The sequence below is a fragment of the Gorilla gorilla genome, chromosome X (genome assembly GCF_029281585.2).
Source record: "Gorilla gorilla gorilla isolate KB3781 chromosome X, NHGRI_mGorGor1-v2.1_pri, whole genome shotgun sequence".
Classification (NCBI taxonomy): Eukaryota; Metazoa; Chordata; class Mammalia; order Primates; family Hominidae; genus Gorilla; species Gorilla gorilla.
This window is the reverse complement of record NC_073247.2, coordinates 46,916,148-46,942,547: the sequence shown is the minus strand read 5'-3', so window position 1 is coordinate 46,942,547 and position 26,400 is coordinate 46,916,148. Positions and strand designations below refer to the sequence as shown.

Here is a 26,400-nt window from a genome sequence, read left to right as displayed (position 1 = left end):
TACCATTCAAGAAGCACTGTCAAGAAAGTTTTGATCAGGATTCTTTTCTCTTTTTATCTTAGGATGGAGTACAGAAACTAGTTCTGAGCGGTACTCAACATCTGTTTCCTAATAAAAGGCATAAACCCATGAGTAAATTGATAAGTATTTAATCTGGGTTCAGAGATTATACAATCATCTTTCAAATTTGCATATGTATTTTGTGTAAGTACAATGTCAGATTTATGTGGAACTTTCAGATTCCCCCCCAAAAAATCTCATCTTCCCTTCTTTTTTTTTTTTGAGACGGAGTCTTTCTCTGTTGCCCATGCTGGAGTGGAGTACAGTGGCATGATCTCGGCTCACTACAACCTCTGCCTCCTGGGTTCGAGGGATTCTCCTGCCTCAGCCTCCTGAGTAGCTGGGATTATAGGCTCCTGCCACCATGCCCAGCTAATGTTTTTTGTATTTTTAATAGAGACAGGGTTTCGCCATGTTGGCCAGGCTGGTCTTGAACTCTTGACCTTAGGTGATCCACCCACCTCTGTCTCCCAAAGTGCTGGGATTACAGGTGTGGGCCACTGCGCCTGGCCTATCTTGCATTCTTCAGAGAATTCACATACTAAAGGGCAATTCGTGATCCTCAAATAAGAAACTCCAAGTAAAACATCTTACAGTTTTTTATTTCCAGACTGCATTTTTAATATGAAACTATGAATATCGACATAACATAGCATGTTCTTTGTTCTCTAAGAATTAGGGAAGAATTTTGAGGCTATTAGGACATTGTTAGATCTCTTTATAATCACTCTATGTTTCCCACGTAACTGCTTTAGTCTCTGAATCGGTTTGATGCCATTTAAGAGCCATTGATATTCACTAGTGCTGTACTAAGAAATATCTGAAAGTACACAATGCAAGTTTACTCTCACTGAATCCTTTCCCAATGCCTTTGTACTATTAGAATAAAATAAAATAAAACAAAACTGGTCTTTCTTGCAGAATTTTAAGAGGTCTTATTGATTTTGCCCTAAAAGTTACCATAAGAGCTATAATCATAACTGTGTAAAGATGGACATTCTGAAAAAAAGCTTTTACAAGAAATTGAAAATGAAAAAGACTGCCAAAGGAAAAGTTTAATCTTCTGATCTAATTTCAAACCTTTTGAATGTAAAATAGTCCACAAATTGATGGGGCAGGAGAGGGGAGAGTTTGACACTATGACCTTGCCCCTTATGTCTTCTTGATAGCTTAAATAAAAAGAATAAATATCACCTTGAATAGCGTGTACTTCTAATCTCTTCTTGTGAAGAAAGTAATCCAGGATCATCTTCTAAGTCCAATGGAAGATTCCATATTTTTGGAATTGTGGTATTCATTCAATTATTCTTTCCTTTACTGCCAGAATTATCAACTTGAACTTGGCCAAATTGTCCCACATCATTCATTCCAATGGGCTGCTTCGGAATTCAAGAATAACTTGCTCATATTACCTTTATAAAAGAGCAAATAAGTAAAAAAAAGTGTTTTGAACATGTAGCAACAGTGTAGGGATTGTTTATTCATCCTCTCAAGACTCTTAGTTATACATGTGATAAAGTCACTTTTAGAACATATACATAAACACCAATTAACTTACCTAAATTTCCTGTGCTCTCTTCAATGCAACATGACTGAAAATTCATCATCTATTATCTATATAATAATCATTTATTTTGTGTATTTATAGAAGGGTTCATTAGTGTTAGATAAAAATGGAACTACCACCAGGGATCATAAGAGCAAGCAGAATGTATTCCTATCTTGGCAAGAGTGAGCTGGGAAGATGACTCAAGACACAAGTTCACAGGGTATCACCAAGTTAGAAGAAGAAAGACCGGATACAGTAAAAAAAAGAGTGAGATTTTCCCAAATCCATGGATGTTAAATCCATGGAATATGGACTTCCACTCCCCTCTTTCTCAATTGCTACAGACAATACAAATTAATCCCAAAGATACGTTTCCAAACATTTTCTGTAAAGAGATAGAGAATAGTTTAAGCTTTGCAGCCATGTGGTTTCTGTCTACTCAACTTTGCTGTTGTAGTGCAAAGCAATTACAGACAATATATAAGGAAGTGATTGTGCTGTACTCCAGTAAAACTTTATTTATAGGCAGTGAAATTTGAATGTTATATAATGTTCTTGTGTCACACAGTATTATTCTATTTATTTTTTCAACCATTTAACAATGTAAAAATTGTTCCTAGCTAGTGTGCTATATAAAAATACGTGGCAGTCTACATTCGTCCCATGGACCATAGTATGCCAACCTCTGTCCTAGTATAGTCCCTTCATTTTGGAAACAAGAAAATAGGGTAAAAAAAGGGTAAGCAACTTGCTTAAGAATACATGAATGTTCTGTGGCAGAGCCAGTTTGTGTCAAAATATCTTAAAGCTGGTCCATACTGGCTTCCCTTTAATGATAAGTACCAAGCAACATACTCCCCTTTACTTTGATTAATACATTACTGAAAAGGATCAGACACACATCGAAATGAACTTTCTCCTGGATCCTTTTGAGATATACCTATATTATTTAAATGCTGCAATATAGAAGTAGATGAACTACATACACATATCTACATGGAATTTTTAATTAATTAGTTTTTAAATAGCACATAATATTCCAAATAGAAGATATAAGATATAAGCATATATTTTATAAAGCAGATATAAGAAATGGTCAATCCTTCTGTCTTCAGTGCTAATTTAATCATTAATGTTTTAAAGACTCACAAGCAACATCTACATCGGAAATTGAGCTTTAATAGCAATACTAGTATTTGAAATATATACACAATGAGATACCGTTCAGCCTTTAAAAAGAAGGAAATCCTGCCATTTGTGACAACATGGATGAACCTGGAAGATATGACATTAAGTAAAACAAGCCAGGCACAGAAAAACAAATACTACGTGATCTCACTTATATGTGAAATCTAAAAATAGTGAACTCATACAAGAGTACAATGCTGATTACCAGGAGCTGGGTAGGGGGAATCAGGATGATAGGGAGATGCTGGTCAAAGTATACAAAATTTCAGTTAGATAGGAGGAATAAGAAGTTCAAGAGATCTGCTGTACAACATGGTGGCGATAGTTAATAACAATGTATTATATACTTGAAAATGGCTAAGAAAGTATATTTTAAGTGTTCTTACTACAAAAAATAAGTATGTAAGGTAATGCATGTATTAATTAGCTCAGGCTAACCATGCTGCAATGTATGCATATTTCAAAATATGTTGTATACCATAAATATATACAATATTTAGTTGTCAATTAAAACATAAAGACTAACAAGGAATATCTACATGAGACATTTAGCTTTATTAGCAATGCTGTTATTGGAAATACTGTTGTCATTTAAATTATATTTCGTTTTACCACAAATATACACCTGCACTTTAAAAGTGAACCAATTCCAATATTCGCAACCAAAAAACATTCATAACTCACAAATGAAGTATAATATATTCAGAGAACAGATTGAATTTTAAAAGACAAGGAAATATAGAAGGCCTATTATAATTAAACCATTATTCCTCAGAAATATTCCAAAAGATGAAATAGTAGTCATCAAAGTTCTACCTGAGACCAAGAAATATTTTGGAAAAAAATTTTATTGATTCTTCATCACCAAAGGAGCACCCTTGATGGTGGAAGACACCCCCGTTCTTATGAGTTTAGTATTTTCACGGACAAAATTACGTGGACGGACTGGCATGTTGTCATGTGTCTTGTGAGTAGCATCAATTTTGGCTTTTGCATTTTTCGGTGGCACAGTAGTTGGAGGTAATCCATTGATCTCATACTTCCAGTACATTTCTTCTGTCTGGATAGAAAGAGGGAGAAATTTTCATTTGAAATATCCAGGGACTTCAAAACATGTAGGGAAAAGTTCACTATAATTAACATCTTCTGTTCTCCATGTAGAGTATGGAAAAGGTACAAAACTGAAACCACTTACAGTGACAATTAATGTGGAAAATAAAGAAAGTATTTCACTTTATGAATTGAGAATTATTTACTAAAAAATCTCTCAGAGATTCTCCCTGTAAACTACACATCCATCTGATAATAAGGGAAAGCAATCTATTTGGCTTGCATAAGACTGTTGTACAGTATGAACCCCAACTAATGGAAATAGTACCTTCCAAGATAAACACATTCATGAGAATTTCAGTGTAACCATAGAAATCACTGGTAAAATATATTTAGCTGCTTTGAAGATTATGAAAGTACATAGCATGTATAACTATTTATTTATTTATTTTTATTTTTTATTTTTTAGACAGGGTCTCACTCTGTCACCCAGGCTGGAGTGCAGTGGCACGATCCTGGCTCACTGCAATCTCCACCTCCCGGGTTCAAGCAATTCTTGTGTCTCAGCCTCCCCAGTAGCTGGATTTACAGGCATGTGCCACGACACCCGGCTAATTTTTGTATTTTTAGTAGAGACGGGGTATCTCCACATTGGCCAGGCTGGTCTCAAAATCCTGACCTCAGATCATCCACCCTCCTTGGCTTCCCTAAGTGCTCAGATTACAGGCATGAGCCACCGCACCCAGCCCATAGTACGTATAACCATTTTAATATACCACAAATGATGTAAGATCATTGCTGACAATCACCATCTAAATCCAAGTGAGTAGAATTTACATAGTGATTTATTTAAAGATTCTTCATTTCTTCTGCATATATGTTTATGTTTATACTGAAGTCTCATTCCTTGTGCAGAACTTCCTGAAACCACCTGTGTTTATACTGGTGTCCTCCTAACACTAAGATTTACACCACGTATACTCAGAAAACTCATTCAGAATAGGTCCAGACAAAGTGAATATTGCAATGCTCTGAGCTTTATATGTAGTGTGATACCTGTCAATTAATATTAAGTGCAAGAATGTCTTGCACAACAATACAACAAGAATGTATTGCACAACAATAGCCTCATCTTAATCATATCTGGACCATTTATCTAGTGTTTGTAATAATTATGTATTCAGAATCAGTGTGTCAAAAGTGGACCAAACCCAGGAGCATAATACGACTGGGTAAAAAAAATTTTACTTCGTATAAGGATGTTTAATTTGAAAAACAAAGCTATATTTTAGTGATTGTGCACATACATATATTTTCCAGTACATTGACCCACTTGATGGGTAAAAATGAGTGAGCTAAATGAAGAGACCTACACCATGCCTGGCATTTGATACTAATGCCTGAGTTACTGAAGGGCCCTGCGCCCACGGCCAGCATTTAGTGGGTATACATGAGTAAGCTCTATGAAGGGATCTATATCCTTATTCAGCACTTAGTGGGTACAAATGAGAGCTAAAAGTAGGGACTCGTACCTTCACCTTCGCCAAGACACTTTGAAGATAATTACTTTTAAAAACATTGTTTTAAAGTCCCAATTATATTTATTGAAATTCAATTAATATTTAAATTTTACAATAAGTGATGCTGAGTGTGTGTGTGCTTGTGCGTGTGTGCTTCGTGTGTGTGTATGGAAGTTGTTCATACTCTTCATTCCAAAAAGCTATACAACATTAATAGCCTTATTTTATGAAATAAAGATTGAACATTATAGTTGTTTTACATATAGCTAAATTTCTTCAGTCTAACCATAAATGAAAGCAACTATCCATGTATATTTAAAAAAATTTAAAGATATAACTTTATATCTTCTATCCCCAATCTCCCTTTGAAAATATAAATACAAAACAGAAGTTAAAATAATATAAGAATACATTAATACTTCCATATTACTAACATCTCATAGAATTACCACATTGATTTTTCACAAAAAATGCCAGATTGACAATTATACTTCTCAACTATTTATTTAAAGAAATTTAAAAAAATGAACAGATGAAACGTCCACATTCAGGTTGTGTCTCTCTGTGTTCTGAAAAGAGATCACCCAAAGTCCGTGATCTCATGGGCTGAATAACCAAAGCTGTATATATATTTTTATTTCCCAAGTTTCCATTAAGAAAGCTATATATTTAAGGCATAGTTCTATGAATGGAAACGATTGATAATTATCCATTTGCAGATGTGGTCTGTGTCCACCCACAACCCTCAGGTGTTTTCATATCACTGCCTGCTTCAACTTTCAATTGTAAGATTGAAAGTTTTCCTTAGCCTAAAAGTCCTTACTATAAAATATGTGTGAAACTTCATAGATCAATTTTGTACCTCTTTGGCTCAAGATTGTTCAGAAACCCCAGAAGGCTTCTCTACTGGTGCTAGAGTTTGAACAATCCCTGAGAGCACTCTTCAATCAATGATTGGAATAGTGGCGGTTACTGTATACGTAAGCAAACTTTCTTAACCTCTCAGGTGTGAAAACTCTGAGGTATGTGTTCCACGCCATTTCCCAGAGATCTTCCACGGGATTCATTTCCAGTTGCTCACTGTGGCAGATGCCTGGATAAAGTACCCTTTATCGATTTCTTCCCCTTCCCTATCTCACATCCTGTCTTCCCTACATCTGTTAATTGAGATCACATAGCAAATATGGTACTTGGATTTCAATCCTGATTTCAAGATCTGCATCTCAGGAAATACAAACCAAGATATTTACAATGCCATTTCCCACAATTTCATGCTAATGATCTATTCCTTTAAAAGCAAACACAAATTATCAATGTCTGGTTATGTCTCTAGTTATAACAGGTACATCTGTATATAAATATTACTTATATGAATACTATATTACTTATATATTATCAATGAAATCACTATCATATATAATCTTATGTATTATATATTACTGTGTAATATATATGAATAATTTATATAAGTATAAAGATAAAGCATCATATATTTTATGTTAGATAATTCTGATAATCCTCACATTTTCATAAACTAAGATTTATCATATCCACCAAGGGAAAGTTGAGCAGATTTACTACTGTCTTTGAGTGGCACCGCTTTTTGTAAAACAGACTAAATAAGTAAACTTTAGTCTCAAAGTCTCAAAACTAGCACTATATATCTTGTTTACTAGTGGGAAAAGACAGCTTTTAATAATTTTAAATTTGATTTAATGGAATGGGAAATTATGAAACTTGTGAACAAGATCATTGAGGTTTGTTTGGGCTAATATTTAATTAACACGTTCTTTAAAATCATCATTTTTATTTCCAAGTGAGGCAAAATGAAGATAATATAGTTGCAAACATTGACTTAAGGCTTAAAATCATTCATTTAAAAAAGATGATAATGCAAATAATATTTTTTATTTGGATAATGCTTTAATGATTTAATGGTTCCATTTATATAATGTTCTAGAAATTACAAGATTAGTGGTTGTCAGGGGTAGGGCAAGAATTACAGTGTTGGATATGCTTAGCACAAGGTAACCCTTTATACAGAAGGTGGGGAAGAGAGTAGGCATATAGGCGAAGCAGAATTGGCCATAAGTTGATGAATGTTCATACTGGATTATTAGTGCATGGTGATTAATTATGCTCTCTATTTCTACACATATTTGGAATTTTCAATAATAAAAGTAGAATTAAGAAAATCATGATTTCTGAAACGTTTCAAACTCAATTTTCCCTACATAAACTGTATCAAATTGTACCACTTCAGGCTAAAAATGGCATATTCTCTGTTGTTCCCATGTAACAACTTGTTCCCTCACATAAAATCTTTAACTGCACTGCCAGTAATTTGTCAAATCAACACAGAGAACTCAGGCACAGGTTTTGTTGGTAAAGCCTTCTGTTAATTGCAGAACTGTCTACTGTATGCTAGATAAAATGAATATAATTTTAATTTGAAAATATTTTTAAAGATGCCATTTAATCCCCTTAAAGCAAACTGAAGCAAGTACAATATGATCACTTTAAATTATATATCAAGGCTGGGCGTGGTGGCTCACGCCTGTAATCCCAGGACTTTGGGAGGCTGAGGCGGGTGGATCACAAGGTCAGGAGATCGAGACCATCCTGGCTAACATGGTGAAACCACATCTCTACTAAAAATACAAAAAAGTAGCTGGGCGTGGTTGCAGGCGCCTGTAGTCCCTGCTACGCGGGAGGCTGAGGCAGGAGAATGGCGTGAACCCATTCGGCGGAGCATGCAGTGAGCCGAGATCGTGTCACTGCACTCTAGCCTGGGCAACACAGCGAGACTCCGTCTCAGGAAAAAAAAAAATTATGTATCAATGTAGGCAACAAGGTAGGTGCAAAATGTCAACAAATGCTTTTTCTTCTTACTACCTAGATTGTAAGGACTCTTAGAAAGATGAAAAGAATAGAAATAACTTCCTCAAACAATATTCAATATTTTGTCTCTGTTAAATAAAACAATAAATGTTTTCTGCCTATGGCACTGGCTAATTATTGCTTGACTGAGAAATCTAGAAATCGCTTTTGTACCAGGAGTTGTGTGTATATGACAACATGCTTGTGCGCCAATGTTACTGAAAGTAGACAGTGGTAATAGATATCTTTTTAGAAATAGTTTGAAAGTTGTATTTAGCCTGAAAGCTCTTACTATAAAATATGTGTGAAACTTTATAGATCAACTTTGGTTACTGAATAAATGTTCAAAATTGTATTTACCTTAACTGTTAATAAAATGATGACTTTAACAGATGATTACTGGCTCACATCATTTTTTTTTCAATTCAAAATAAATGTTATATGTTATTCCATTTTTTTATGTTAGACTTCAACATCTTGCCAATACTCTGCCTTAATTAAGGGCTCCAAAATCCCTATCTCAAATAACTTAAAGTTAATGAAGTCCTTGAATAGGTATGTTACAGAAAGTGATACATAACTATACAAATCACTTCACAGTCATTATTTGTCTCTTCTACAGTTCCTTAATATGGAAGGAAAGTATTTTCTTTTTTAACTTTCCTCTAGTGTTGACAACTGTTTGTTATATACCATACTTAAAATTCTGCTCTTTGACAAAAGAAAAGTAAACCAAGATGTAGCAGTTGAGATAAGTTGATTTTTGCACAGCAAAATTGTTATTCTTTATCTGTCACCATGTAGTAAAACCTTTTCTTGCTAGTTTATTTAGTGTCTTTAGTTGCATCAAACATCCTTGGCTATTGCCTTTATAGAACTCACCTGTATTACTAATGTTGCTTTATATTTCCTACAGTACATTTTAGGTTTAAATCCTACAGTGATGAGAGTTCCGTTTGTGTTAAAAGGAAGAAGTTCTCCAGCCTGAGGTTTTACAAAAAACTCCAGATCACTGCCAGGTAGGAAGTGTGCGGTGAACGGCTCAGGATTTCTGGAACAAAAGTACAAAATTCAACTTAGTAAATTTCATCATTACTTCATTCTCTTTGTGAGAACTTGATGAGTAGAATTTGAATCCTGCTGCAATAGGCCTGGTTAACATTAATGCTGAATGCTTACCAAATAATAGTGAGGAGGCATTTTAAAAAAAAATTACTGAAGTCATTCTTCTCAGGGTGACAAAATGAAATTCTAAAGATTCTTAAAATCACATCTTATACTTATAATGCACAAAGAGGCTGGGCGTGGTGGCTCACGCCTATAATCCCAGCACTTTTGGAGGCCAAGGCAGGTGGATCACCTGAGGTCAGGAGTTGGAGACCAGCCTGGCCAACACGGTGAAACCCCATCTCTACTAAAAATATAAAACTTAGCCAGGCACGGTGATGTGCGCCTGTAATCCCAGCTACTCAGGAGGCTGAGGCAGGAGAATCGCTTGAACCTGGGAGGTAGAGGTTGCAGTGAGCTGAGATCATGCCATTGCACTCCAGCCTGGGCGACAGAGTAAGACACAGCGCAGTGGCTCACGTCTGTAATTCCAGCAATTTGGGAGGCCAAGGCGGGTGGTTCACCTGAGGTCATGAGTTTCAGACCAGCCTCGCCAACAGGGTGAAACCCCATCTCTACTAAAAATACAAAAAATTAGCCAGGCATGGTGGCTTACGCCTGTAATCCCAGTTACTAGGGAGGCTGAGACAGGAGAATCGCTTGAACCCGCGAGGCAGAGGTTGCAGTGAGCCGAGATAGCACCATTGCACTCCAGCTGGGGCAACAAGAGCGAAACTCCATCTCAAAATAATAATAATAATGCACAAAGAAAAAAATGTTGAATCTATACAAATTGGAACTATTCAATGTCCTTAATGGAAATTTAGGCATTTGTAAATTAATCCATACATAAAATGACTGACCAGCAAAGCTATCATAATACCTTTTGTTTCTGTTTCTATTCCATGGCAATATTTACTCATCTTCCCTTTAGCTTTTCACTTGCTGAGTGAAATGAAAGCACTTTATAATTTCATTAAACATTCTTGGGCCTGAAAATGGGTTGTTATGATCTGAAGTGAATTGAGTGACATTTAAGATTCAAGTGACTATCTTTATGTCAAGGTTGACTATACTTGAGATAAGGACTGCAAAATAATTTGAAGAATTTCTTGGTAGAATACAGAAGAAGAGAGGAACACTGCATGGAAGTTTTGAGAAATTTAAAACTCAAATTGACAGGAGTGATACTCATAAAAGGCCAAGTTCAGCCTCCAAAAACAGATTCAACAGTGAGACATAGGAGAGGATGCAGAAAGGATTCAGGCTGGAACTCACTGATCTATTCAGCAAATATGTATTGAGTATCGTAACAGAAGGTTTGAGAACATGGACTGCGGATTGGAACCATAGCTTTATTTAGATGGATGACTTCAGGCAATTTACTTAACTTTTCCCTACTTTAGTGTTGACATCTGTTAAATTGTTAATAGTCACTGCAAAGCGATTAGATTAGTGCCTGACACACAAAAAGTGCATTATAAGGACTAGCCAATAATACTTTAGTCATCAGTATCGCTGTTGTTCTTATTTCAAAATATTTTATTACCAGTGCTAGGCTATGATGAATGATACAATAAATGAGAATGAATAAGACAGGGCACCTAAGGGAATTACATCAATAAAATGGCAGAACAGGAACTCCCAGACCTTCCTTCCACAAATGAAGACACAAATTCAACAACAGTCCCTTTTGTGAGAAATCCAGAAACCAGTTAAGAGGCTTTTGTAGCATAGTAGAGCATACATTTTGCAATCTACCCATCTGACAAAGGGCTAATATCCAGAATCTACAAAGAACTTAAACAAATTTACAAGAAAAAATCAAATAACCCCATCAAAAGGTGGGCGAAGGATATGAACAGACACTTCTCAAAAGAAGACATTTATGCAGCCAACAGACACATGAAAAAATGCTCATCATCACTGGCCATCAGAGAAATGCAAATCAAAACCATAATGAGATACCATCTCATACCAGTTAGAATGGCGATCATCAAAAAGTCAGGAAACAACAGGTGCTGGAGAGGATGTGGAGAAATAGGAACACTTTTACACTGTTGGTGGGACTGTAAACTAGTTCAACCATTGTGGAAGACAGTGTGGTGATTCCTCAAGGATCTAGAACTAGAAATGCCATTTGACCCAGCCATCCCATTACTGGATATATACCCAAAGGATTATAAATCATGCTGCTATAAGGACACATGCACACTTATGTTTATTGCGGCACTATTCACAATAGCAAAGACTTGGAGCCAAGCCAAATGTCCATCAATGATAGACTGGATTAAGAAAATGTGGCACATATACACCATGGAATACTATGCAGCCATAAAAAAGGATGAGTTCATGTCCTTTGTAGGGACACGGACGAAGCTAGAAACCATCATTCTCAGCAAACTATTGGAAGGACAGAAAACCAGACACCGCATGTTCTCACTCATAGGTGGGAATTGAACAATGAGAACACATGGACACAGGAAGGGGAACATCACACACCGCAGCCTGTCATGGGGTGGGGGGAGGGGGGAGGGATAGCATTAGGAGATATACCTAATGTTAAATGATGAGTTAATGGGTGCAGCACACCAGCATGGCACATGTATACATATGTAACAAACATGCACGTTGTGCACATGTACCCTAGAACTTAAAGTATAACAATAATAATAATAAAACGAACTATATTGAAGCCAGTAGGAAAATTATTGGCACCCTCTTGCCATTATCCCTCCTGCTGGCACAGTGCCACATAATTGGGAAGAAATGCTCAGCTTCTGGCTTCTCTGTAGGGAAAGAAAAAGAAGGCTGGACCAGACATCCAATGTTCTGACTTTACAGGAGAGTGAGGCTGCTCAAGGGGCTGGCTTCTGATTTGCCTGTCTCAGAATGCTGATGGGACTTAGCATGCTCTAGATTTCTGAGGACTACTAAGAACAAAAAAAGGCTGAGTGGTGTGCTGCTGCTTCAGAGGACTAATGGTACAGCAGACAGACACCAGAAGGAACAAGAGACTATAACTTTCTGAAAAAAGAAATAAACCAATACATCTCTCTAAATAGAAATATACATGAACAAGTCCAGAAAAGACACATCCACATAAAAGGTTTGCAAGGCCTCCAGAATCTCTAGCCAGGATGATTGGTGAAAATCTTCCCAGTAGAAAGCCAGTCTGTGAAGACTAAGAGAGACACCACGAACAAGCCCACAGCTGGCCTCTGCCTCCACAGAAGTGTCCACAGTTGGCTCCTGCAGCTGAGTGTGTGTACATTGCTGGCTGTAGCCTCATTGCTGCCTGCCCTGGCCTCTTGCTTCTTGACCCAGAGTCAAGACTAAGGATCTCAAGGGTCTTCACAGCCACCATGGGCATCCCATATCTCTTGCAACCATGGATCATACAGTTGCTGATGTTACAGACTCTAGCTGCCTGAGCCAAAGCAATATTAATCTCTCACAGCCTGAAGCTACTGCATGCCACCACACTTAGAACACTACAGAACTAGACCCAGTGCCACAACACACTCCAATGTGCCCTGTTACCCTAAAGGTGAAAGTTTTTATTTACTGAAGCCAATTCATAAAGTCTGGAAAAGATAACTTCTTTAAATGAGCAAACTTCTTAGCAAGGCTAGAAAGATCATGAAGAATCAGGGAAATATTACACCACCAAAGAAACAAAACACTGCACTTTCAACAATGGATAGATCATCCAGATTAGATATCAGTAAACAAACATTGGATTTGAACTACACTTTAGATTAATGTACATAACAGCTATATACAGAACATTCTATCCAACAGCAGCAGAATATACTCTTCTCAAGGGCCACATAATATTTTTCAGGGTGGATCATATGTTAAGCAACAAAACAAGTCAGCAAATTTTAGAACATTGAAATTATATCAAGTATCCTTACTGACCACAGCGGTATGAAACTGAGAATCTATAACAGGAGAAATTTAGGAAAATTCACAAATACGTGGAAATTAACACACACCTGAACAACCAATAGGTCAAATAGGAAATCAAAAGGAGTGTTAGAAAATATCTTGTTCCCATAACTGTGTGCGCTCTCCCCTCCCATTCTCTTTCCGCCATCTTTCCGCATTGCCACAATGGTGCTCATGAATGTCCTGGCTGATGCTCTCAAAAGTATCAACATGCAGAAAAGAGAGGCAAACGCCAGGTTCTTATTAGGTCATGCTCCAAAGTCATCATCCGGCTTCTCAGTGTGATGATGAAGTGTGGTTACATTGGCAAATTTGAAATCACTGATGATCACAGAGCTGTAAAAATTGTTGTGAACCTCACAGGCAGGCTAAACAAGTGTGGAGTGATCAGCCCAGATTTGATGTGCAACTCAAAGGTCTAGAAAAACGCCAGAATAATCTGATTCCATTGTGCCAGTTTGGTTTCATTATACTGACAACCTCAGCTGGCATCATGGACCATGAAGAAGCAAGACGAAAACACACAGGAGTGAAAATCCTGGGATTCTTTTTCTAGAGATGTAATACATATTTACAAATAAAATGCCTCATGGAAAAAAAAAGAAAATATATTGAGACAAATGGAAATGAAAACACAACAAAACAAAACTTAATGGGATGCAGCAAAACTAGTATTAAGAGGAAATCTTATAATGATAAATATCTACATTAAAAAAGGCAGATCTCAAAATAAGCCACTTAAATTATATGAACTAGAGAAGGACAAACTAAACCCACAGTTAGCAGAAGGGAGAAAATAATAAAAAATAAGAGCAGAAATAAATAAAATAGAGAATAGAAAAGTCATAGAAATTTGACAAAACAAAGAGTCTTTTAAAAATAAATTTTAAATTAACAAACCATGAGTGAGATTAAGATAAAAAGAGAGAATACTCCAATAAATCAAATAAGAAATAAAGGGGGAGACATTTCAATTGATTCCTCAGAAATATAAAGGAACATAATGACTATTATGAACAATTATCTGTAAGCAAATTGGAAAACCAAGAAGGAAATGTATATATTTCTAGAAACATATAACCTACCAAGATTGAACTAATAAGGAATAGAATGCTTGAAGGGGCCAATTTTAAAAAAGATCGTAGCATTAATTAAAAGCTTCCCAACAAAGAAAAGTTCAGTAGCAGATAGCTACATGGCTAAATTCTACTAAATATTCAAAGAAGATTTAATACCAGTCCTTATTAAACTCTTCCAAAAGATAAAATCTCATTTTATGAGGCCAGGATCACCCTGATACCAAAGCCATATAAAGACAACAAGAGAAAAAAATACTACAGACCAATATATCTGATGAACATGGAAGCAAAAATCATCAATACAGTACTAGTAAACCATTTCTGCCAATACATTAAAAGGCTCTTCACCATAATCAAGTGGGACTTATCCTTGAGATGCATGTTTTGTTTAGCATATGCAAATCAATCAACGTGATATGCCAAATTAAAAGAAAAAAGCTACATGATCATCCCAACGGATGCTGAATAAGCATTTGGTAAAGTTTAACATCATTTCATGATAAACTCTCAACAAATTAAGTTTAGAAGGAAATTTCCTCTCCATGATAAAGGTCATTTATGAAAAGCCTACTGCTAACACCATAATCAATGGAGAAAAACTGAAAGCTTTTCCTCTAAGGTCTGGTACAAGGAGAAAATGCCCCCTCTTTGCATGTCTATATAACATACTAGAAATACCAGCAAGAGCAATCAAGCAAGTAAAAGAAATAAAAGGCACCCAAATCAGAAAGGAAGAAATACTATCATCTATCCCTATATGCAGAGGGTGTGTTCCTATATGTAGAAAACTGTAAAGATTACACACACACACACACACACACACACGCACACATGCAAAAACCTGTTAGAACTAATACATAATCTCAGTAACACTGACATTGATGGATGAAAAATCAACATACAAAACAAAGTAGCATTTATATATTCTAACAACAAACTCTCCCAAGAAGAAATCAAGAAAGTAATCCAATTTATATAGCATTAAAAAGAATAAAATTCTTAGAAATGAATTTAGCCAAGGAAATAAAATATTTATACACTGAAAACTGTAAAATTTGATTTAAAATATTGACAAAAACACAAATGGGAAAATACCTTGTTTTCATGAGATTGAATAATTAACATTGTTAAAATGTCCATACTACCCAATGTGATCTACCAATTTAATGCTATCTATAAAAATTCTAGTGTTATATTTTAAATAAATAGTAATCTCTAAACACTTCAACTAGCCAGAGCAATTCTGAGCAAAAAGAAAAAAGCTGGTAGCATCCCACTACCTGATATCAAAATATATTACAAACCTACAATAATTAAAATAGCATATTACTGTCATAAAAACAGACACATAGGTCAATAGAACAGAATAGAAAGCCAAGAAATAAACCTAAGCATGTGCTGTCAAGTAATTTTTGACAAGGGCATCAAGAACACACAATTTTAAAAGGTTAGTGTCTTCAATAAATGATGTTGGGAAACCTCAATATCTATACTGAAATAAATAAAATTTGACCTTTATCATCTATATTTTGGTCAATGATGAACTGTACATACAATGGTTGTTCCATATGATTTTAATACTGTAGGTTTACTGTACCTTTTCTGTGTTTAGGTATACAAATATTTACCATTGTGTTGCAGGTGCCTTCATTATTCAGTATAGTAACATCCTGTGCTGGTTTGTAGCCTAGAAGCAATAGGCAATGCCACACAGCCTAGGTGTGCAGTATACTATACCATCTAGGTTTGTGTAAATGCACTCTATGATGTGTGCAAAATGATGGAATCACCCAAGGATGCATTTCTCAGAACATATCTTTGCCTTTAAGTGATGCATGACTGTACATACAAAAGAAGGAATCACAGTAAATGAATATATGCATATATGCACAAAATAGAACTACTATACTATGTCAGAATATCACACAACACTTGCAGAAATTTATCAATCATCAAAAAATGTTGCCCTAAGTTAGTTTCCCAAATATTCACCAAGATGTTCTAAATCCACAAAATTTTTAATGAGTATAAATTCATATCAAGTTTTCTTTATATGCCATCTTTTTTTAAAGAAAGCAGCTTTATTGTTATTGTTAGAAATAAATGGAGACTCAGCTGTGGTATAAAAGTGTTAATGAATTAGAGAGGGTTTAAACAATGTGGGCAGCATGATTCACTAAAGACTTCTTAAATTATATGTATTTAGCTGTGTGTTTATATATATATACACAAACACATATATACATATATACACACATATATACATATACATATATACACACATATATACACATATATACACATATATACACACATACGTGTGTGCATACAAACACATATACACACATACGTGTGTGTATACACACACATATATACACACATATGTGTGTGTATACACACACATATATACACATATGTGTGTGTATACACACACATATACACACGTGTGTGTGTGTATATACACACCTATATACACGTGTGTGTGTATACACACATATATACACATGTGTGTATATACACATATGTACACGTATATACGTATATATGTGTATATATACGTGTATATATACACATATATATGTATATATATACGTATATACACACATATACACACATATGTGTGTATATATACACACATATACACACATATGTGTGTATATATACACACATATATGTGTATATATACACACATATATGTGCATATATACACACATATATACACACATATATACACACATATACACATATATACACACATATATGTGTGTATATATACACATATATACACACATATATACACACATATATGTGTATATATGTGTATATATACACACATATATACACACATATATGTGTGTATATATGTGTATATATACACACATATATACACACATATATGTGTATATATGTGTATATATACACACATATATACACACATATATACACACATATATGTGTATATATGTACACACATACATATATATACACATATATATACACACACATATATATACACATATATATACACACATATACATGCCTATATACACACACACCCAGCCGTACAATTAGTTTTCTTAATGAAAATGCTCATCTACAGAAGATTTTCATTTTATAACAAGATAATTTCCATGTAGCATGATCCCAAATGACTATTTCAAAATATGATTAGCTTATATTACTAAGAAACCATTTGTTTCTAATTCCTATACTCTACCAGAATTGAGCTGGACTTAGTGATAGTGGCCAAGAGATGGTGGATTTCTCATTTCCTAAGATTTACATTATAGTTTTTTGTGTAATTCATAATGCTCATTTATATAAAAACAATTTTTAAATGTTATCATAAAGGGCAGACGTTAGTAAAAAAATAGGATATTCAGAAAAATAAGGATTTTATATTTCTCAAAAGTTTTACTTATTGCTAATTACTTATATGCACATAAAATATTTTAGGAATAGGTAACCTATTTTGATACTTTGAACTCTGTTATGTTTTTATACTGATTCTTCAGAATACTTTGTATTATTATGTTTAAAATTGCCCCTGGATACACTAACGCTTTACATATTTAATTTAGGAAACAGAGTAGCTACCACCACGTGGTTTGTCATGCATCTTCGTCCTTCTTTCCTCTCCTTGTATGCCCAGCACACAAGAAAAATGTATAGTCAGTAGGACAGGGGGTTGTTCCTTTTCAGAACTTATTTTACTCTTGATTCCTTAAAGAAAAAGGAAATATTACTGGGTTCGTGAGGAACCAGTCAAATCCTGAATATAATTAGGTCTGCCTGTTTTCCTATCCTATTTTTTTTCATATACGCCCCTCCAGTTCCCTAGATCTTCAAGATAACTTGAAATTTCTAATACCTACCTAGATGTAGCCTCCCAAGGGCTGGTAAATAAGCTAGAAATATTCAGTAGCTTATTTACATCACTGAATCCTCTAAAAAAAAGTTTAAAACAGACTTAATGTAAGGAAGCAGGTAGTTTCCATTTGCTGTAGAAAATAAACCCATGCAAAGACTTGGAACCAACCCAAGTGTCCATCAATAATAGACTGGATAAAGAAAATGTGGCACATATAAACCATGGAATACTGCGCAGCCATAAAAAAGGATGAGTTCATGTCCTTTGCAGGGACATGGATGAAGCTAGAAACCATCATTCTTAGCAAAATACAAGGACAGAAAACCAAACATCTCATGTTCTCACTCATAAGTGGGAGGTGAACAATGAGAACACATGGACACAGGGAGGGGAACATCACACACTGGGGCCTGCTGGGGGGTGGGGGGCTGGGGGAGGGATAGCATTAGGAGAAATAACTAATGTAAATGATGAGTTGATGGGTGCAGCAAACCAACATGGCACATGTATATCTATGTAATAAACCTGCACGTTGTGCACATGTACCCTAGAACTTAAAGTATAATTTTAAAAAAGAAAATAAACCATGAAGAGAAAGTAAATTCACCTTCTTCTGTAACTTGGTTATGTTACCCATCATGATCTGATTCTTGCCATCCAAAGACTTGCAGCTGGTGACAATACCCAGGAGGAATCTGGACAAAATTTTTGGACTTAGAAGAAGCTAAAAACATTCAAGTTAGCATACTCCACTGTGGCAAGCCTGCACGTTCTTTAACAATTTTTCCATAGAAAGGTGGGATCTATGTTCCCTTTCTTAAATCCAGGCCAATATAGTGACCCCTTTGTAACCAATAAAATGTGACTAGAGTGATTGTTGTTGAACTTGTGTGTGTAGGTCAGAAAATGCCATGCATCTTCTACGTGCTTCTCTCAGAATATGCTCTCTATGGAAAACCAATCACAATGTACAAATTCCACTATCCGGGGCATCCATTAAAGAGTGACTACGTGGAGGCACTATCAGTCAACATCCAGAGTAAACATCTCCAGTTATAAAAGTAAGTTATTTTGATCATCCAGCTGTGTAAAACCTTCAGATGACTGTAGACATGGCCAACATGTGATTTTAACCACAGGAGTGACCCTATGTTATTAAAATGTACCTCAAATCTGCACATTAGAAGCACTTATGGGGGATAATTCCATTTGCTATTGAATCTTTAAAAAAAATCACTCTCCAGCATCAATATTATAAAGGGTATATATAATTATGCCCTTAGAACAAAAATAGAAGAAAATCAAAATCTATACTTTAGAAAATAACCTATTGAGATTTTCAGATTTATCCCTAATTCTAAGTAGTTCATTCAGTATAACAGGGTCATCAGGGTTCAATACAGAAGAGTCAGGGTTTTTTTTTTTATATTTTGAATGTGTTTTTCATACATAATTGTATATCATAGAATTTCTGACAACTGCATTTATCCACTAGAAAAATGTTTATTGCAATCTAATGAACTAAGTCTACTGTATATTTCTGTAGAAACTGCCCTTGAACTTAATGCTTGCAGAAATATATCAGAATAGAAGAAACAGACTACTTCTAATTTTAAACCAAACATCTAACAGAATCTTAGTAATATTAATTAAAAATAAACCTGGACTAATCTGATTGTAGTACCACATCAGCAAGATGGCTGACTAGAGTTGCCTGGCTCTCAATCTCTGGGTTTTAAAACATAGGAGACTTAATATCAAAAACATTTACTCTCCCAATATTAGGTTTTGGATAACTGATCAGGTTGATCAAAGATATGAAAAAATACATAATAACAATACCATTTATTGAATATTTAAAAGTTCTTGGCATTGTGTTGAGTAATTTATATACACTGCATTATTTGTTCTCATGGCAACATTATGGGTTATATTTTATCTCCACTTTATAAATGAGGAAATGGAAGCTCGGAGAAACAAAAATATATAGCTAAAAGTCCCACAGGTATTTAGTGGTTGAGCAAAAAATTGTTTCTCATTCTGTTTGACTATGAAACCAGTTTTTTTCACAAGAGTATCATATTTTCAAACTGTAAGAGAAATTCCAGGTCATATAGTCCAATATCCACCTGATGTTAGTTTCTTCTACATTACAGGTACTTCTCTGACTTAACATTTAAAACTCTCTAGCAAAGTGGAACATTCTGATCCCCAAAACTATCGCTAAATTTAACTGACTTTACCTCCTTAAAGCCTCTCCAATCTGTCTACTTTCCCTCTCCACTCGCCCTGCAAAAACCTCAAGCAACCTTCAGACAACAGCATTAGCCAACTAACTAATCTACCTCCATTCACTCTTACCATTTTTGCATTTGTTTTCTACACATTTCAGCTAAATATTCTTTTTCAAATATATCACTCTGCTGATTTAATGACTTTTTAGTCTTTTTTGGATAAACAGCAAACATCTTGCCACAGCCTATAAGAACAGTAACTGTTAGGTGCTGGTTTGCTCAGATCTGTCCCAGTTTACCTTGTTGCCAAGCCTAATTATTAATTATCCTCTTTCATTCTCAAAAGGTTCAAGTTTGGACAGTGAATTTTGTGGTTATCCTATCTATAAAGTCTTGCATCACCTGGCACAAGTGATTATACATTTAACTGTTCACCACTCATTTTGACCATAAAGCTGGACAACTGTTACAAACAACCATTTCAGCCCTTGAGAAATGGACCAAATATATACAAAGCTAACAGGTGCTTACTCATGAAAACTACTGAACTTCAGATAAGTATAGTGTAAAAAGTCACATGCAAAATACTACATATTATGTAATTTCATTTATTTGAAATATCAGAAAGGGCAAAACTATAGAGACAAAGCAAATCAGTGGTTGACTGAGACTGGTAATGAGTATGGGAGTTGACTGCAAAAGGGTTTGAGGGAAATGTGGAGGGAAATGGAAAAGTTCCATATCTGGAATGTGGTTATGACTGCAAATCCTATAATTAAAAACTATTAAAATGTACATTCACAATGAATGAATTTTACGTTACGTATGCTGTACCTCAAAAAGCTGTAAAAGTATATTTTACATGTGAGATTTAAGGTAAAAGTATTGTCAGACTGCCTATGTTAGCACAAATGTAACAGACAGCTATCATAGAAAGAAAATTAAACATAACACGGAATCAACGTGGGTTTACCCAATTATTTCTGCTTAGTTAAACCATTTGATATACCAACACAATTGACATTTGCAGAAAAACACTGAAACATCCTTTGAAAACAAATGGAAATATTAATAGTATCCTATATTTCAATTTTTAATTATTTACTTTTGTTTTTCATTCTTGTCTTCACTTTGTATACCCTATTTTCCAATTGTTAAGTAAAAATTTATGTAGTATATGAAGCTTTGAGTCAGAGAACCAATGTTGCGCTGGCTTAACCAGCAAAAGATGAACTATAGAATTTTCCATCTTAAATTTCATTCCAAAGTTCAGCATATTCACTAAAACAGCTACATACTTTTGTTTAATATATTACCTTGTCTGACTTTTCAGCCTAAGTTCAAAAACAGATTCCTTAAATAAACCAACTCCTTCAATGTCAATGACAGCGTCCGTATCAGGCTCAGTAGCGATCAACATTATGGGAAACTTCCAGATCCCTTCTGTTACGCACTCTATTTTCAGTGTTATGTGAGACCTTGAATATAAAAGGAGATTTTAAATGATACTACATTAAAACAAGTAAAGAGAATAAATATAGCAAACTAAACTAAGGTAAAAATGTAAGTAAACTCTGTGGTTTCAGTGAAAACACTATGACATTTAATTCTTAAAAATAATGTAAATGACTTTTAATTACATTTTATAAATAATTTTTGGGTCATAGATTATATTTTCATTCTCCCTTTGAAGTAATTATTTTTAGGGTGTCTTATCTACCCTCTAGTTATTTTCTAAGAACTAACAACATATGCAGAATGAACTCTGCAAATTTTCTGTAACCAGCATAGATTATCACAGTGCATAAGAAGGTAAGGGTGGATTTGGCAAAATAGACCCATGTTTTATACTAATAGGTATTCCATTCGGGGATTTTTTTCAAAAATGAAACATTATGTGAAAGTATTTTCAACTCTTGTTTCACAAAGAAAAAAATACATTTTCTGTGAAAACATGCAAAGCCCATACAATTGACTTAAATGGCAGTTTTTAAAAAATGAAATTGCAATTGGTAAAGACCACATACACCTTGCAGAATAAGATAAAATTGAGTGGCAGCTGAATTAAGGAAGAAAGTTAGTAGAGATAGACTTAAGACTTTCAAAGCATTTGACTATGACAAAGAGTGGAGAGATAGGGCAGTAGCCAGAGTTGATGAATGGTTATCTGTTTGCTTGTTTAGGGCAGAAATGACTCAAACATGTAACAGTGTGGTTTCAATATCATAAGTCAGGATTAGAAAAGGAATCTCATACCTCTTACTTAAAAGTGACAGAAAGAACAGCTCTGGGAACTCTTACTCTTCTTAGGTGGGACTATAAAATTACTCAACCATTTTGTGAGCAACTGGATAGTATCTTAACAAATTTGTGTAAAGCAGTGTGGCAATTTCTCAAAGAGCTAAAAACAGAGCTACCACTGGACCCAGCAATCCCATTACTTGGTATAAACCAAAAGGAATATAAATCATTCTATCATAAAGACACATGTACTCATGTGTTCATTGTAGCACTACTCACAGTAGCAAAGACATGGAATCAGCTTAAATGCCTATCAAAGGAAGACTGGATAAAGAAAATGTGGTGCATATACACTGTGAAATACTATGCATTCATTTAAAAAAAGAAACCATGTCTTTTTCAGACACATGGATGCAGCTGGAGGCCATTATCCTTAGCAAACTAACATAGGAACAGAAAACCAGAAAACCGAATACCACATGTTCTCACTTGTAAGTGGGAAATGAATGATGAGAACACATGGACACAGAGAAGGGACCAATAGACACTGGGGCCTACCTGAGGGTGGAGGTTGGAAGGAGAAAGAGGAGAAGAAAAAATAACTATTGGGTACTAGTCTTCATACATGGGTGAAGAAATAATCTGTACAACAAACCCCCATGACAAGAGTTTACCTAGATAACAAACCTGCCCATGTACCCCTGAACCTAAAATAAAAGGTTTTAAAAAAGAAAAGAAAGCTTCACTCAGTAAATTAGGAGTTCCACTATTGGTACTTTCCTCTGGAGAAATGCCTCTAAGATTTCAAGAAGTGATGTATATACGGGTATTCATTACTGCATTGTTTATACTGTCAAAAAAAAGGGAGTAAAATTTTAAAATATTCTTTCAATAGGGTACTGCTAAAATGAAGTGTGTTGCATAGAAACAATGGAATACTATGCAGCATAATTTAGCCAATGATGATTAATACATAATCTTAAACTTAACACATTCAAATATACATTTTAAACCTATACCTCTTTCACATTCTCCTGTCTTTGTAAATGAAACTATATTCCTCTATTCCCACTATTTCAAGACCATTGTTTCAAGAACCGGTTTCTCCACTTCTGCTGTTACCATCTTACAAGAAGATTTCTACAATTTAGAGCTACTGTTTTCTTTTGGTTTTTCTTATTTAACTCTGTGTCTTCCAGTAAACCATTCCAAATTAATTTGGAACAAGGAATGGCAGAAGTAAATGAATATGTATATATATATATGCACAAAATATAACTGTTAAGTTACACCAGGTATCACTTAACACTTACAAAATTTGATGAATCATGTGCACACGTTTTCCTAAACTAGTTCTCCAAATATTTATTCTTCAATAGTTTTCTATTGTTTCTAATATAAAAGACCAATGCATATTGTCATGATCCTATGTGAAAAAATCCCAGTAAAATTCTCCAAACTTATTTCCTCCTTTACTCGCTCCATTAGAGAAAGATTGGCTTTCTTACTACTTATTGTTTGTGCTAAACACTTCCTGTCTTACGACTTCTGCATTTATTATTTTCTCTGGCTCAAATGCTCTCTCCAACTTTTTTATGTCTGTAAGGTCTTGGCTTAGACATCATTTCATGGAAGCCTAACTATCCCCTTTATCTGATGTGCATCCTTTAAAGTTCTCTATCTCCCTTTATTTATTTATTTATTTATTTATTAGGACAATCTGAAATTTACTTTCTTGCTTATTCATTTATTTCTGTTATCTATCACTTTCACTAGATGATACACTCCTAAAGTGCAGGGATTTTGTCTCTTTTGTAGATGTTAAATGATTTTTGATAAATTAATGTACAAGTTCAAATGAACAATGCTGAATAATTCTATTCTGCGAGCGACTTCTTTGAGTTAATGAGAAGTTGCTGAGTCAAAATGTGGGACCCTTCCAGAGAAGACCACAGAATTTCATGGATGACATGGTGAGCCATTTTATGATCAATACTGTAGATTCATAACAATGCATATGTGTGATATTTCTTATTTTAAGTTGCCACCCACAAACTCTGAAATAGAACTTTGTTTCTCATTCTGTTCAGCTCTTGAACAGGTATAAAGTTCTAGGAAAATGTCAAGCTAAGGTAATTAGCATTTCTGAAGATGCCATAAGACAAATGATATCTGTTATTTCATTATTTTAAAAAAGTTACGACCTGTTAAATTAGTATCTTCAGACTGATTCATTACACTCTTTTTTTTTCTTTTTTTGCATGCACAAAATCAGAGAGTCTGCTAAGAACTATCAGCAGACAATTTTCACTTATTACTACCTTTTAATGCAAAATCAGTTACTATGGCCTTTTCCTTTTTTTTGTTTTTGTTTTTGTTTTTGTTTTGTTTTGTTTTATTATTATACTTTAAGTTTTAGGGTACATGTGCACATTGTGCAGGTTAGTTACATATGTATACATGTGCCATGCTGGTGCGCTGCACCCACTAACTCGTCATCTAGCATTAGGTATATCTCCCAATGCTATCCCTCCCCCCTCCCCCCACCGCACCACAGTCCCCAGAGTGTGATGTTCCCCTTCCTGTGTCCATGTGATCTCATTGTTCAATTCCCACCTATGAGTGAGAATATGCGGTGTTTGGTTTTTTGTTCTTGCGATAGTTTACTGAGAATGATGATTTCCAATTTCATCCATGTCCCTACAAAGGACATGAACTCATCATTTTTTATGGCTGCATAGTATTCCATGGTGTATATGTGCCACATTTTCTTAATCCAGTCTATCATTGTTGGACATTTGGGTTGGTTCCAAGTCTTTGCTATTGTGAATAATGCCACAATAAACATACGTGTGCATGTGTCTTTATAGCAGCATGATTTATAGTCATTTGGGTATATACCCAGTAATGGGATGGCTGGGTCAAATGGTATTTCAAGTTCTAGATCCTTGAGGAATCGCCACACTGACTTCCACAATGGTTGAACTAGTTTACAGTCCCACCAAGAGTGTAAAAGTGTTCCTATTTCTCCACATCCTCTCCAGCACCTGTTGTTTCCTGACTTTTTAATGACTGCCATTCTAACGGGTGTGAGATGGTATCTCATTGTGGTTTTGATTTGCATTTCTCTGATGGCCAGTGATGATGAGCATTTTTTCATGTGTTTTTTGGCTCCATAAATGTCTTCTTTTGAGAAGTGTCTGTTCATGTCCTTCACCCACTTTTTGATGGGGTTGTTTGTTTTTTTCTTGTAAATTTGTTTGAGTTCATTGTAGATTCTGGATATTAGCCGTTGGTCAGATGAGTAGGTTGCGAAAATTTTCTCCCATTTTGTAGGTTGCCTGTTCACTCTGATGGTAGTTTCTTTTGCTGTGCAGAAGCTCTTTAGTTTAATTGGATCCCATTTGTCAATTTTGTCTTTTGTTGCCATTGCTTTTGGTGTTTTGGACATGAAGTCCTTGCCCATGCCTATGTCCTGAATGGTAATGCCTAGGTTTTCTTCTAGAGTTTTTATGGTTTTAGGTCTAACGTTTAAATCTTTAATCCATCTTGAATTGATTTTTGTATAAGGTGTAAGGAAGGGATCCAGTTTCAGCTTTCTACATATGGCTAGCCAGTTTTCCCAGCACCATTTATTAAATAGGGAATCCTTTCCCCATTGCTTGTT

General features: G+C 35.0%; 1 protein-coding gene and 1 pseudogene across 1 annotated transcript in view; one reads left to right on the top strand and one right to left on the bottom strand.

The window, feature by feature from the left end:
- Nucleotides 1–2,770: 2,770 nt before the first annotated feature.
- Nucleotides 2,771–26,400, bottom strand: part of CFAP47 (cilia and flagella associated protein 47) — a 469,679-nt gene continuing 446,049 nt past the window's right edge. The window contains exons 62-64 of the mRNA XM_019019001.4: nt 21,809–21,970; nt 9,130–9,298; nt 2,771–3,857 (exon numbers count right to left, since the gene is read on the bottom strand). Coding sequence (XP_018874546.3) covers nt 3,645–3,857; nt 9,130–9,298; nt 21,809–21,970 — 544 coding nt within the window. The 3' untranslated portion in view covers nt 2,771–3,644. The remainder of the gene's footprint in view (nt 3,858–9,129; nt 9,299–21,808; nt 21,971–26,400) is intronic.
- Nucleotides 13,474–13,896, top strand: LOC101138498 (small ribosomal subunit protein uS8-like; annotated as a pseudogene).